Source organism: Neltuma alba, unplaced genomic scaffold (genome assembly GCF_004799145.2).
Source record: "Neltuma alba isolate B1F8T4 unplaced genomic scaffold, ASM479914v2 tig00000154_pilon, whole genome shotgun sequence".
In the NCBI taxonomy this organism is placed as follows: domain Eukaryota; kingdom Viridiplantae; phylum Streptophyta; class Magnoliopsida; order Fabales; family Fabaceae; genus Neltuma; species Neltuma alba.
In genome coordinates this window covers 193-16,089 of record NW_021631938.1, presented here as the reverse complement: position 1 = coordinate 16,089, position 15,897 = coordinate 193, and the positions used below count along the sequence as shown (strand labels likewise).

At 31.7% G+C, this 15,897-nt stretch overlaps 1 protein-coding gene across 1 annotated transcript; it reads left to right on the top strand.

Moving 5' to 3' along the window:
- Positions 1 to 8,420: 8,420 nt before the first annotated feature.
- Positions 8,421 to 15,420, top strand: LOC114751337 (transcription initiation factor TFIID subunit 5-like; the record flags this gene model as incomplete). Its single annotated transcript, XM_028940052.1, has 14 exons — positions 8,421 to 8,837; positions 10,831 to 10,912; positions 11,011 to 11,089; positions 11,214 to 11,311; positions 11,399 to 11,455; positions 11,886 to 11,973; positions 12,057 to 12,166; positions 13,036 to 13,143; positions 13,364 to 13,515; positions 13,886 to 13,996; positions 14,088 to 14,157; positions 14,273 to 14,312; positions 15,076 to 15,239; positions 15,344 to 15,420. Coding segments are annotated over exons 1-14 (1,403 nt in total), but the record flags the coding sequence as incomplete, so codon positions are not given.
- Positions 15,421 to 15,897: the final 477 nt, after the last annotated feature.

The window sequence follows — 15,897 nt, the reverse complement described above, 5'->3', positions numbered from 1 at the left end:
CAAATTTGTCTTAGAAGTTTTGAATTTGATACAACAGAATACGATTCCTTCACCCCACCAGCTGTATAACAATTAATCATGAGAGACATATCATGGTTAAGACACTATTTATTTACCCGCTAGTAGAATCAAATTATGACATAAGCCTTACATAAAAATACCCCAAATTTGTAAATTAATAATTTAGGATCTCAAAACAACTCAATTACTGTGAAGTTTCTAGAGATTAGTGGGATTAAACTTTGTAGCAAAATTACCTAATGCCCTCAATTTGAAATATAAAAAGGGTGAAAATGTAAATTTGTTCTAAAAGTTTTTACTCGTTAACACCCAAAATTTTTTTGAATGCAAATTTGTTTCAAACAATTTTGTCCATACTATTAAAAAAACTAATGTAAATTGTTACAATTTTAAACTCTTAGAGGTAAATTTGCACCTTAACCATATTTAAAAAAAAAAAAGAAGTGGCAATTACAATTCAATAAGTAACAAATTAACTTATCGTATGATAATAACAATTGAGACAGAAACAACTAATTAACTTGACAAAAATTTCTTCTAAATATCAATGGCAACAAGAGGCTAACAAGTAACAAGTATCAAAAAATAACAGTTAAAACAGTAACAACTAATTTTGTCGAGGACAATTAGATCGTTTGGAAACAAATAATTCCTAAAAGCTTCATAACAATTAGGTCATTTCAAAAAATTATTTTGAGATTGTCATATTTCGGTGATGCTTATACCTTTCTTCCTAATTTATTGTGTATTGGTGAGTTAATGAACGATACATGTTAGGGCATAATCATGTGAGCTCACGTTATTTTACAAGTGGGTGCATTTCGTCTTATTTGAGTTGGACGTTTTTTCTACTAAAAAGAATATTAATTATGTAACACTCAGAATATTTAAAAGCTGATCATTAATGAAGATATGTGTTACTAAATTTTCGAAACTCTGTAACTTGTAATGTGTTTAGTGTAGTGTAAATTTCAATGTTACTAATATGGTTATATAATATTAATGTGTGCATTGCTAAATACCAATTAAATTTTGAATTGTGAACTTTGGTGCTGAAGACATCATATTTAACAAGCTAAGCATAGTGTTTTAAAGTTGACTTAAGTGTTTTTTTTGGGAGTTAAATCATAAAAGTTTAAACGTTAATCAGTCACTATTAAAATGGGTAATATTAGTGCCAAAAACAGCCTGACAACTTGCAACCCACAAGTTGACCCGTTTTTTTATTTAAATTTTTGTGTTTTGTCGCATCATCACATATGTGTTGAATTACACTCTTAAAAATCTCCAAGAGGATAAAACACTATTGCGGACCATTATCTTGTTTGATTCTCACATTTTTATTAGTAATATGTAGAATCTCAAATATTCAAACTTGTTTTTGTGCTCTTGATTTTATAGTTAATCAGTCTAATGATGGCTTAAATGTACCCTAATGACCGATGGGGAAATATTAAAAATATGATTCAAATCTAAATTTTTTTTAATTTGTTCTTCTTTAAGCAAAAAAAAAAAAAGGTTCGATTAGTTTGAAATGAATGCCTTTAGACCATGTCTTGTTATCATTAAAATCTTAAAATGTGATTACTTATGTTAGTAGTGGAATCAAATTGAGCCAAACATTATCATGTAAAACATTTTAACACATTCAAATACTTTTAATTTTCTAAATTCAATTATAATAATTTGCATATTCGTAAATTGTAAATGGTAACACGTAACCTATTTTTCAAGCTCTATGTCATATACACATCATCTACTTAGTTTTAAATAAATAAACACACATACACATTTCTTCAGTCCAAAAAAAATATACAGATACATTCATACACTATATGAGATTTAGTACTATTGAAATAATGTGCGTATTCTTTCTGTAATTAAAAATATCATCTTGTAAAAGAATTGAAATATTCAAATCAAATTGAAAATTGAATATATCACTTTGAATTCTTTTTTGAGGGGGCCAAAAAAAAAAAAACAATCCGAAGAGAAGCATAAAGTTGACGTTGATGGTGGTTAGTGACTTAGTGCATACCTAAAAAAATAAGAGTATCTTGCAATTGTCATTAACCTTAAAAGGAATCTATTAATTTGGATTTTCAAATATTAGTTTGATTAAATTAAATCGTATCTATTAAGACCATAATCCTATGGCATCCGAAATTAGTAATAGTAACAATAACTAACAAGGCCTAATTTGAATATTATTGAGGGGCTCAAAAAAGAAAGTAGTTTTTTAAATATACTTTTTTCATAGATACACTCTGAATTCATAAGTAATTTAATAGTTAATGACAAGATATTAATAGTGAATTTTTAAATTCAATTATGGACTCCGTTAAAAATTTCGATCACTAGGTATAATTTAATAAATATATAAGGCAAAATCATGCATAGGTCCCCTGCGCTTTATGTTATGGATAGTAGTCTTTTTAAACTTTGAAATTTTACCATGAATCATCTTAAACTATTACATTTATACAAATAACTCCTCTCATAATGATTCTATTCGCTACTTATTTTTACGTGTATTTATATACATATAAAAATATTATATACAGTTCTTAATAAAAGAGATAGATAATTAATTTAAAAAGATTAAAAAAATTAATTAAATTTATATTGACTTTCTTAAATTAGTTTATTTAATTATGTATATTGGAATAATCTCTTAGTGAGAATTCCTTACAATCAATTAATAAGAATATTTTAGATAAAAAATTATAGATTTAGAAAACAAAGTTAATTGAAATCTTATATTTATGATCAAATTTAAATTTTAACTAGATCTTATATTAAAAATTAGAGGGAACATAACTTAAGGGGCTATTGATGATTGAGGTTTATCCATACAGGGTTGAAACTTTAGGTGGGTTCATTATTAAGTTCAAAAGGTTAACGGAATTATTTGTATGTTGTTCAAAGTTTAGGAAAGTTTTATATAATTTAACCTAAAAATAAAAATAAATTGGCGTTGGTATTGTTTTACTCTTTATTTATTAAACACTTTTTTGTCTTTGGCAAAGGAAAAAACTCTTTTTTGTTCTCATATTTTTTATTTAATGATTTGTTTAATCTTATTTAGAGGGATGCAAGAGGAATGTGTCTTCTTTTTTTTTTAAAAAAAAAAATGTTTGTAAACCGTCATGTCACACCGCAAATAAAGCCTTTTCAATGATTTTGTTTGTGCAGTTAATTCAGCAACCTAATCATGCATGCCTAATTAGCTGCGTCATTGTTAGAGAACAACTAAGAAAATACATTGGACCTAGTTGAAAAATAAATAAAAAACAAAAATAAACATGAATCTAAAGCTAAAGTCCTAAGCTTATTTATATTGGCACCTCCATGAAAATTTTATTTATTGGATAGGTCCTAAGTTCAAATGAAGTTTTAAGCAAAAGTATTAATTGGGTCAATGCCCAACAACTTGAGGCCTCGGCCCAAAACAAAAAGGCATGGCCTTTATTTCGACCTTATTTTACCCATTAAGTTCGTTTCTTTTTTTTTTTTTGAGTGAGATTTTATCCAGCAAATTCGTTATTGCATTAACAGAAACAAATGCGCCCTTTCAATTTAAACCAAAAAAAAAAAAAAAACAAGTGCCCAACGAGGTAAATTTGCTCATAGAAGACCAATAAAAGTTGATCCAATTAATAAGGAGTCGACTTATAATCCGCACAGTCATAAGCTTGAATCTTGTTGTCATTGTGAGGGCTTTGTTGGTAGACAATATATAAGTATCTCTATAATTGTTCTCAAAACCTAAAGGTCTTGACCTTGATGAGCTTCGAAAAGTCAACTTAGCTACACCTTTTTGTACAAAAAAATTTGCTTATAGAATGAGAACAACAACAATAATAAAAGAAAATGCAACCAATTAGGCTTGAATTTAGTGGAAGTGACTAGTTACTCATAATCTTGGGAAACCAAGATTTCAATTATTATTAAGAGAGGTATCTACATTTAATGCTCGGTAGTGTTTCGAACAGAATTGCTTGTAATAATGGGATACTTGTGCATACTAGAAAAAATAATAAGAGAAAATGCAACTTTTAGATTTTAAACTTTAATTTTACGGTTAACACAATTTTTTATCATTTAAATTTGCCTTCATTTTAGTTTTATTCCCTTAAGTTTTAAACCATAAGTATTGGTTCATTAAGTTTCTTTTCATCTAAAACATTGGTCCTTATAATTTAATAAAAATCTGGACCATTTTATCTTATGAGGGACCAAAACTTATAGTTTGAAATTTGAGGGACCAAAACTAAAATGAAGCTAAATTTGAGATACTCAAAATTATATTAACCCTTAATTTTATTTAGCCTCTGAACATTGCCTTTAAAACTACAAGCATGTTACCTAAAACTAACTAAGTTAACATACTCTGATATTCAAAACTTTAGTCCAAGCAGGGCCACACACATCAACTCATCTAAAGGGCCACATTAAGACTCTTGTTTTTGAATACTAAAACTAAGAAAACTCAAATAGTTATAATTGATCACACCTTCACAGATTGTTATTAGATTCTATTTCTGATGCACATGATCCTCTTAAAAAAGCAAGTACAGAACATACTCAGAATCTCTGATATCTGATGATAGAAGAAAGATATTATAAGTTAGGTTTTCAGAAAAAGAAAGAAACTTAGAGAGAATTCATGAGAGTACACTTGTATTATATAAGGAAGCTCATACAATTCATTCCTGCCTCGTCACTTGGCAGAGCTCCATTTGCATAGATCCTTGGATTACAATATGACAAACAAACTAAAATTATTATTACAAACACTAAAGCAAAGATTCCAGACAGATACATAATATAAAGGTAAAGATGCATTTAATTATTAAAACAAGACTAGAACTCTTTGACTTAAAACAAACTTAAAGTAGACACGTGACATGAAGTGACATGAGTCACACTTAAAAGTATATTTAGAGTAGATTCCCGATAGGACATCCTCATCTCAAACTTTTGCACATAGGTTGATGACTTGAGTGAATAGATTATATCAGCTAAATTGCTTCAAATTAGCAAGTTATAAATACTGAATTGTTATGAGTCAAGAATAATAAGTATTGAGTTGTTTCCAGTTTATGCATCAGTAAAAAAAGAAGAAGAAGATTTATGCGATTTGTTTCAACTTCTAACTGTCAAGTCAAAATTTAGGGGAATTGATAATTAAGAAAATAAAAAGATAAAGCCAATTTAATTATTTAACCAATTTAGATATTGATTTAAGGGTTAATGGTCTTATCATTGTTAAATTGAGATCGTCCTACTACTACTACTACTACTACTGTTACTACGGCTGCTATTATTGCGCTACTATTACTACTGCTACTGCCACTATTACCTACTATTGCTACTGCCTATAACTGCTATTGCTGTTGCTACTACCATTGCTACTAATCCTATTGCTACTATTGCTGCTGCTACTACCACCATTAGCTCCACTATTAATACTACGACTATTGCTACTATTGTTATTATTGCTGCTGCTATTACTACTACAATTACCACTACTATTATCACTACTGCTACTACTATTACTGCTACTGCTACTAATAATAATAGTAATAGTAGTAGTAGTAATAATAATATAATTAAAATTTAAAAAATATTTATAACTTAGAAGAGTAATATTTAAATAAAAAATTATTAATTTACAAGTAAATGAAATATCATCCCACAAATGACACATAATCTAATAAAATAAAGTTACTAAGCATAGTTTAATCTTTGAAACAGTTACTACCAAAATATGACTAAAATTTGTTTAAGAACTTGTTTTTTGACCAGACAATTTGTTCAAGAACTCAACTCCTTGAATGGTTGTAAGAGAGCATTTTGGTTGCATGCAATTCTTTTTAATTTTATGAAATATATCTTTAACACATTGTTAAAGATACGTGGCACATAACTAAAAAACTTTAGGTACCTTAGGCGATAAATATTGCAATGAGAAATTTCTCAACAATTGTTTTTTTTGAAAAAATCTCGTATAAATACCATTTCAATTTTAAAATTTCATATTAGTTATTCTAATTTCATAGGAGGCAAATAAGTCTGTAAGAATTAATTTGGGATTTGTAAATTTTGACAATTTACTTACATTTCCTTTTTCTTATTCCATTTTTGTCAGAATCAAAGAGTTCTCCTCTCTCTCCCTCACATTGTTCCCAACGTCCTTCTCTTCAAAAATAATTATAGACCCTTTCCTCACTTCCAAGTCATCCCTCTCCGAACTCCCAACTTCGGTTCACCTATTGTTTAAATTTCCTATTTTGATTACCTTCACGTTCCTCATATTACTATTCTTCAATTATACAATGGGTTACTTCTCTATTCTTCTGGCTTTTTCATGCCACTTGAAGAACACATATCTATACCTGAACTTCCTCATTCCTCATTTGAATATATATGTAATGTAGTTGTTGTCATATGGTTGCTAATTTTTGATAAATATCATCACTTTAGTAGTCAAATCCATTACAAATATAGCAAATCATGAAAGTTATTATTAACATGTTTATTATGATGTACTTTAGATATATTCATCTACTATCAACTAATTTCTTAAAAATATTTATCTCATTATTTAATTCCCCTAAAAGGTTATACTTAGTAAAAATTGACTGTCAATAGTATGAAATGGTCAAATCCATTTCTTAGATTATCAATCATATTATATGTCTAGTCAATTTGTCTAACCGAATCTCCTCAAATTGCACAAAGTATGGAAATGACTAATAATATATTGCAAAACACATTAAAGAAATAGTTGAATTCATTTCTCAAGGTGTCAATCACTTTATATGTTTAGTAAAGTTGTTTTGAAATGGCTAATCACATGCTACAAAACATGTTATATAAATGGTCAAATTCATTTTACAAGTTGTCAATTACATTATGTATTTAGTAAAATTATTTGGAAATAGCTAATAACAGGTTACAAAATGTGTTATGGAAATAATCTATTTCATTTTCCAAGTTGTTAGTCACATCACATATTTAGTAATTTTATTCAATTCAATCATTTTGAATTTTACTAAGTTTGTATATGACTAATAATAGGTTGCAAAACTCATTATGAAAATATTCAAATTCAATTTGAAAGTTGTTAATTATTTTACAAATATCGTACCTAAAAGCAAAACTTTTTTATGCTTTTCATCTCTCAATGTTATTTTAGTCTTTCTACTAAATTTTGTAAATTCCAAATTCATATTTCAAGCCCCTTGAATCCTTTCACTTATTTGCATTACTTATTTGTCTTTTTAAATTTGAATAGATATTTTTATCCATTTTTTTTTTGTTTTTCAAAGGGACGATGACAAAAAAAGAAGCTGAAATTTTGTAAATACCAAATGAGGAACGTCAACAAAAATTTGTTATTATTTATAAATTCAGACTTGTTAATACTAAATATAATTGTGTTGCCAAACTTGATTTAGGATTTATAATTTTTATTTTTATTTTCTGTTGTTTTTTTTGGGAAAAAGACAGTAAAATACCCTCAAAATTACTAAATGACAAATTAAGGTAGGTAAATTTTAAAATCTCAATTCAGACCCCAGGCACTATTTTGGAATTTTCAAATGTTGTAAAATTACACAAATGCCCTTTATTTTTTTTTTAATTTTTTTAAAATACTGCCACATCAGCAATTTCGGCCGCCGGAGCTCCAACGCTGGAGACCAACCACCGGAACTCCGGCGACTGGTCACCGGTCAGAGTTCCGATGACTACTCTTTCTTATATATTGACTACTCTTTTTTAGCTATTGACTACATTTATTTTTGAACTTTGATGACACGTTACCGGAACTCCGGTGACTGGTCAGGGGTGCTCTAGTGACTACTCTTTCTTATATATTGACTACTCTTTTTTAGCTATTGACTATATTTATTTTTAAATTCTGATGACTACTCTTGCTTATGTATTAACTACTCTTTTTTAGCTATTGACTACATTTATTTTTAAATTCTGATGACTACTCTTGCTAAGCTATTTACTACTCCAGTAATGCGATTTACTACTCTTGTGTAGTCAATAGCTATATAAAAATATTCATTGGAACTTTGAAAACAAAAGTTGTCAATAATTAAAACAAAGTAGTCAATAGTTATATGGAAGTAGTCACTGACAGTAAGGACAATGTTGTCATTTTACAAGATTTGAAAATTCCAAAGTAGTACATGGGGTCTGAATTGGGATTTTGAAATTTATCTACCCTAATTTGTCATTTAGTAATTTTGAGGGTATTTTAGTGTCTTTTTATCTTTTGTTTTTCCCAGATCAAAATGATCGAGTGAAAATTGTGAAATCCACTGCCAACCGGGTTGGGTTTTAATACAAGATTGTTCGTCGTTAATTTACCTTCCCCTCGTTTACTGCAGCCAGGTCTCCCTCCTCAACGGCTTTCCTGCGATCCAAGGAACGGTTCTTCCCCATCTGCTGCACTGTTCTTTGTCTTCTGATAGAAAGGAGGCTGCTTTCCGTTTCCTGAGCTAAGCTTTCGTCCAATCAAACGGCTCTTAAATAGTTTCTCCGGAGCGAAAGCATAACAGTACAAGAGGGAAGCTCTTCCCTACGAGTGCGAAATTGAGGGTTTGGCAAATTGGCTAAGAGAGACGAATGGACGAAGATCAAATACTGGGGTTTGTCACTGCGTACCTGAGAAAGAAAGGGTTTACTCAAACGGAGCATGCTTTTCAGGAGGAACTTCAACAGAATAAGAACACTTCCTCCGCTAATTCTCTTATCGAACCCGACATTGCCAAGCAAATTCTTGCCTTCTCCACGTATTTTCCCCCTTTTTGCCCCATTTCAGTTTTATCTTATTTCATCTTTTTGCTGCCCCTAATTTATGCGTTTACGGTTTGCCTTGGAGGAATGTGTCCTTGCAGATGATTTGGTATACTCTTAATTGCTACTCTGGTAGGGTAATGCTGCTCAAACAGTAAACTTGTATATAAAATCTGACAAATGATCTCGGTCATCTTCATCATAAATAATCAAACATCATGCGTTCCGCTGAGTCAGTTTTCAACTTTTGTTCAAATACTAGTTTTGTTAGCAGTATTACTTAGGGGTTGGGTATGTTATGATAGGACATGTTAGGACGTTAGTTCATACTGAATAATTTTACATTATCGTGGATTGCAATTTTTTTTTTTTTTTTTGATGAACTGGATTTGCAAAATTTATGTGCCGTTGATATTCCATCCCGGCGTTTACTAGCCAAGAAACTTGCTGGGATTTGGGTACAAGTGTGAAATTAGCTGTGTGTTACAGCCAGTGAAAGCATTCATACTGTTAGTATGATGATAAGAATTAGTTTACGGGCCTTGCCCCAGCGCTTTAAACCGAGTCGGATGGAGGATACCAATAACTGACTTGTATTAGAGACAAACATTACTTTGATGAGTTCTGATCAATGGATAACATACAGTTCATACCATTTGTCTAATTCTTGTAGTACATCATACTCAAGGTTTTCAGATTTTCACTCTTGTAGTCCTTTAGAATGTATGCTTAACGGCCTTGAAGTAGTATCCTTCAGTTGCAAAGAATGCGATTTTGGGCAGGCATATGAGAATTTTTATTTTGACTCTGTCTTTTCGCATAATTGAGATGCCCTCCCAGACTGCTGGCGCTATTTGTTTGATAGTTGGATAGTCAAAAGTTTGAGGATTGGATTTATATGTTAAACCCACTCTGCTTTCGATCAACAATACTAGTTTGTGTTGGATCAGATGTCCGAACCTATTTGCATGCCCATCTGAGTGACTTATACTTCAATGCTAATGTGAATTTAAAAATATAGTTTGGATCCATTTTTTTGGGAGAAAGCAGAAATAGAAAAAGGAAATAACATATTCGTTTGCCAGCAATTTATGATAAAGAAAGAAAAAGTCAAAGTTATTATTTAGCTGAAGGAAGACTGTAGATCGAATGGACTTCTATTCTAACAGGCCTCTGTATTTCCACACTGATGACATGCTCTTATTGCCAGTAATTATAAATGTTCTTGACATTTAGTGTCTGACATGTTAACTATTGCACGAAGATAATTTTCAAACTTGAACATAGTTATCTAAGTGCTAAAGGGTAGGCTGGCGCATTATTGGGACATGGCCATACCATTGAGTGAATCCTACCAAGGTTATCAAATCGGGATACTAATTGTGAATCGGAAAGCTTATTTTTTAAATCTTGAATCGAAACTTATCATGAATCGTAAGATTCATAAACAATTATTAAAGGGGACATATAGGTAATTTTATAGAAGAAAACATCAAAAGTTTGTAGATATTAGATTCTATACACCTCACAAAAATAAAAAAAAGCCAATATATATCAAATTTCAATGACAAATAGTCCCAAAATCAATTAGGGAATAAAAAATTAGGGTTTTGATTGATATTTGATAAGCTGAAAGTTATAAGTGCATTAGAGAGTATTTATACAATAAATTGTCTCCTATAAATAACAAAAAAAATCAGAAAAAAACATGAAAAAGATTTTTTAACATGTTGAGTCAGATTCAACGCGACTCAACACTACCTGAATCGCACAATTCTAGTGTGAATCGCACAATTTTAGTGTGAATCGCACAATTTTAGTGTGAATCGCACAATTTAGGTCACAAAAAGATACAATGGTAGATTCGTATCTTTTATTGTCTATTTTGTCTCGAATCGTGAGATTCTAACTACAATGAATCCTACCCGTCAGATTATTTTTCAAATTGTTGCCATTAATATGGTTCAATGAATATCCTTTAATTTGTAGGTTAGAAAGTGGTCCTGCAAGATTTCACGATGGGTATAGCAGACTCAGATCATGGGCATATAGTTCATTGGATTTGTACAAGGTAAAACGCCTATTAATTACTCTTTCATCTGAATTTAACTTTTGAAACTGCTATGTTCAGTTTCTGCTGTCATTACATTTTTTGCCTTGTCCTTGCAGCATGAATTATTGCGTGTGCTTTATCCAGTGTTTATTCATTGTTTTATGGATCTTGTGGCAAAAGGGCATATCCAAGAAGGTATAGATAAATTATCATATGCACTAATTTTTTTTGTGTCACAGAGATTGCAGATTTTCCAATATGAGCTCTCCATGTAACATATATTACTTTTTGTTTATATGCTTGTGGTTGATATCCTCAGCCCGGAACTTTTTCAATACCTTCCGTGAAGACCATGAGATGATGCACTTACGAGACCTTCAGAAGTTGGAAGGTGTGCTTTCTCCTTCTCATCTGCAGGTTGGTTGCCACCTTAAATTTGCTACTTTTGGTTTCTTCTATTATTGGATCATTAGCTTTAGATAATCTGACAATGTTGTTACTTAGGAAATGGAATTCGCTCATTCACTTAGACAGAGCAAATTCAACATAAAGATATGTCAGGTAATTTCTTGACTCCTCTGGGTCAGTCTATCAGATATGTTCTAATTGAAATTTGACCAACATTATGACTAAAATAATTGGGATTTAACTTCCACATGATTATTTTTATGCTGTGTTATTGTTGTGTTCTACTCTCACCTCTGTGGATGAGGTTTTCTTGAAGACATAAAGTCATACACTGTTTGAAGATTAAAACGTAATTTTTTTTTTTTTAAAATCAGAATAACAAGATATTCATCAATGCCACAATAACTCTTGGAATCTGCTGAAATTGATTAATCATTTTTTTTAATTTCCCTTTGCTAAGTTTGCTTTAATACAGGTATATGTTGTTTTGTTATTTCCATTATAAGGAATGGTCCTTTCATTTTTTAACTAAAAAGTTGAGCTATATTCTTGGGAAAGATGATATGAGTAAATGTCTTGCCAGTATTCCCACCAGCTTCTGTTGCAACATCTCCGCGATACGCAATCCACCACTGTACTTGGTATAATTAATGAGCACATTGACTTCCAAGGTACTTCTCTTCAGGTTAAGTTTATCTTTTCAGTGGTACTTGTTAATATTGCTGGTATTACTCATTCCCCTCCGCATTTGCAGTTACTCCCGGGCAACCTAGCTCAATTTCTGATGATCCAGAGGCTGTTACGCTCTCTGGAAGCAGCCAGGACGCAGCAAATCAGATAAATCAAAAAGAAATACATTGGGGGGTTAGTTAGTTATTATGTGTACAAAACATGACCATGTAATGTTGGAAATTATTCTTTTTACGATAATTTTATTAATGTGATCCCAACTGCCTCTGTAGTGCCTCGAATGAATTTTAGTTCCAATAATAATCTGATCTAATCTTTGCTGGATCTAGTTCCGTGGTGTGGATATCAGTGTACAACCATAGGATGAGAATATGATTTGTTCTGTGAAAACTTTAACTTAGGAAGCACTAAATCAGTTGTTCTATCTTCTAATACATGGTGCCATTCGTTGTTATGATTGTGCCATCATAGTGCTTGGAATGATGCATGGTATTAATGTTCAAGTTCTAATTGTAAACTGACATAGTCTCTACTGGGCCAACCCTTGGTTTCTGTGGTGTGGAAATGAAAAAACTAACATAGGAGACCATGTGTAGTCTTCTGCTTCATAAGGGGGATGGGGTAAATTGGGAGTGACACCAGAAATTAACCCAGTATATATAGTAAATGACTGCGGTTTGTTGGTCGTGAAAAAACATGCAACTGTATATATTTTGAAAAGAAAAATTACATATTGCTAAACTAATGATACAAGGTTAACGTCATGCATGCTGAAATCCCAGAAATAGGTGCAAATATTGCATTTTATTACTTTGGTTGGCTCTGCTAATCTGCTATTAGTGCAATGACCCACAATTTGCCACAGTATAGAGAGTAGCAAGAGAAAACTTGAACCGTGAAAACTTGGTGTATATCTGATTTAGTGTTCAGTTTAAACTCAAATGTACGGTCATTTTTTGTATGGGGTTGTGTTGAGTTGGCTGTTTTGATTATTACTGCCTTATTAGGTAATTAATTGGTTGTAAATTGTAATCCTGCCACAGTTGCTTGAAGACTCTCTAGAAGAACGCCTAGAGAAGGCTGGTGCCTTGCTTTCCGATTCTGAAAAGGGGGAAGGGGAAGCCAAAGAAGGTGACAATGAAGAGAATAAGGTACCGTTTGGTTTTAAACCTTAATACGTTTAACCATCATGCCTGTCCTCTGGAATCTGATATTGCATGTTGAACAGCATTCTTGCACTTTCTGATGCACGAGTTTCTTGTTGAATACATCTTTTATTGCCTTAGTTAAATATGAATTTATTTTGGTTGATCTTCTCAAGTTATTTTTGAATGATTTTAACTTCTTGTTTTTTTAACGTGTGCATTCTAGAAAAGATCAATTGAAGGGGGAAAGCAAGGTGCCTCAATCAAGAAAGTAAAAAAGGACAAGGGTGGAAGTGCATCTGGGAAAAGCGCAAAACCTGATGCTAGTACTATACCTGCAGCACCACGTGTTAAACCAGAACTTCCCTTGCCCATAATGTATTAACTCTTGAAGTCCACTTCTTCATTTAACCTCTTTCGATTTACATGTAGGCTCTGCATCAAAGCAGAAGGCTGTATTTTTTGTCCTTTTCAGTTGGAATAGTTGCTGAAAAAAACGCAAGTAGTGATTTTATTTCAAAACATAAGATGAACACTGTTTCATAAGACCCAACAATGAATTCTTTCTATACTTTATTAAAACATTTTGTAGTTATTATGCTGTCAAATGTTAGCTATGTGAAGGTGTTAACATTTGTACCCAAAAAATGTAGGTGTCAACATGAACTGGAGGTCTGATTTTTCAATTATAAACTAGTAAATCTTGTAATTACTTTCCATTAAATTATACAATTTTGCATTGTTGCAGTCCAACAGAGGTAGAACAGTCTATCCTTGAAGATTTAAGGAACCGCGTACAATTGAGTAGTGTTGCACTGCCTTCAGTTAGCTTTTACACGTTTCTCAATACACATAATGGGTAATGTTCTAATGCTTGGCAGATTCAGCGTTATTTGATTATGTTTTGAACTCTATTGCTTAATGCTTATTTTCTTGGTAAACTGTTACAGTTTAAGCTGCTCATCAATATCCCATGATGGTTCGTTGGTTGTTGGAGGGTTTTCTGACTCGTCACTGAAGGTTTTCTCTGGACTTTCTTTCTTTGACCTTCCAATAGAAGAGAGTTCTAACCTTTCCTTTTGGTTTTGAGAGGGTTATTTAGCTTGATTTGGTAATCTCTAACCCGTACGTGTAGGTTTGGGATATGGCAAAGCTTGGACAACAGACTGTCAGTTGTAAGTTTGTAGTTATCACATTTAATTTTTATATTTAACTGCACATGTCTCGTTCTTTGCTGAAAATTGTGGATGTATGGACAGAACATTGATAATTCTAAGAAAGCATCAATATCAATATAAAAATATAAAATTTTTAGGCCCCATATGACCCTTTAGTTTTTTAATGAGTACCTTCGAGATTTCTACTACCCTGACGGAAGAAGTTCTATGCAATGTCGTTTTTGGTGATGAATTGTTTGATGGATTCTTTTGCTGTTAGGAAGGTATCCACCGCCTAATCTATTTGTGGTAACATTATCTGTTCAAGTACTTCCGGTGGGAAAGAAAGAATGCAAGGGAAAAGTTTCTTTCTTTCTTTTTTTTTTTTTTTGGTGGGATGTGGGGTTGCTGATTCATATGACCTGTGGCATTGTGGGCACTGTATTTCCATCATTTGAAAAGTCATATACTAGTTTTATATTTGTAATAATTGGTCCTTCAATTGAACGATGGTCTTTATCAATGTTCTTATTCCCATATAATTCGCACTTCTTGAGCTCAAATATTTATTCTACTGCTGAAAGTGTCAGGGCATCTCAACCAAACCAAAATGACAGTTGAGTTAATGAAAACCAAAATTAAGTTGCTATTTGACAAAGTAAGCTTGGTTGAAAAAAAAAAAAATGGAGGGAACATTTTGTGTGTCTGGAGCAATACAACGTGCTCATATTAAGTTGTTTTACTTGATGTAATAGTCCACTAATTAATCCTTTGTGGTCAGCTCTTTCCAGGGTGAGAATGACACATCTCAAAATGAACAAGTACTTGGGCAAAGTGGTGGGAGAAGACAGTATACATTATTTCAAGGTCATTCAGGGCCAGTTTATGCAGCCAGTTTTAGCCCTGTTGGGGATTTTATTCTTTCCTCTTCAGCAGACTCGACTGGTATGTTTATACTGACTGTTCTTTGCTTTTGGTATTTATCTTATTATCGTCACTTTGTTTCTTCGAACTTTTCAACTTCGGACTTAATTCATACATGTATGCAGTTAGATTATGGAACACAAAGCTTAATGCAAACCTTGTTTGCTACAAGGGCCACAATTACCCTGTCTGGGACGTTCAGGTAAAAGCCTTTTTCTTAATTTTTTTTTCTAAATTCAACTGATTTTTCACCCGTGTATTCTCATGACACATGTAGAATAATTATAGTGCCTATATACTGTAGAAAAGGTGGTTCACATCCTTTTATGCATCTTTCTGTTCCTTTACCATACACGTTTTTTCCCCAGTTAATATAACTTCCAATAATGTTTGGCCTCTCTATTTCCCAGTTATCTCTCTGTGATGCACCCTTAGTTTTTTGCTAATGCATTCTTCCTTATGCAGCCTACTACTTTATGAAATAGATGTCTTGGATGTTGTCATCACTCAGAGTCATAGCCATTGAAAAACTGGACTATTGATTGACCCAGTTGAGGCACTATATTTAAGGGTTAATAGTCGATTGGTGGTCAAACTTGTAATGATAAATTACTATAATAAAGGTCTAAATTACAATATAAAAAGTAATTTATAAATAATAATAAGTTGAAACATACTA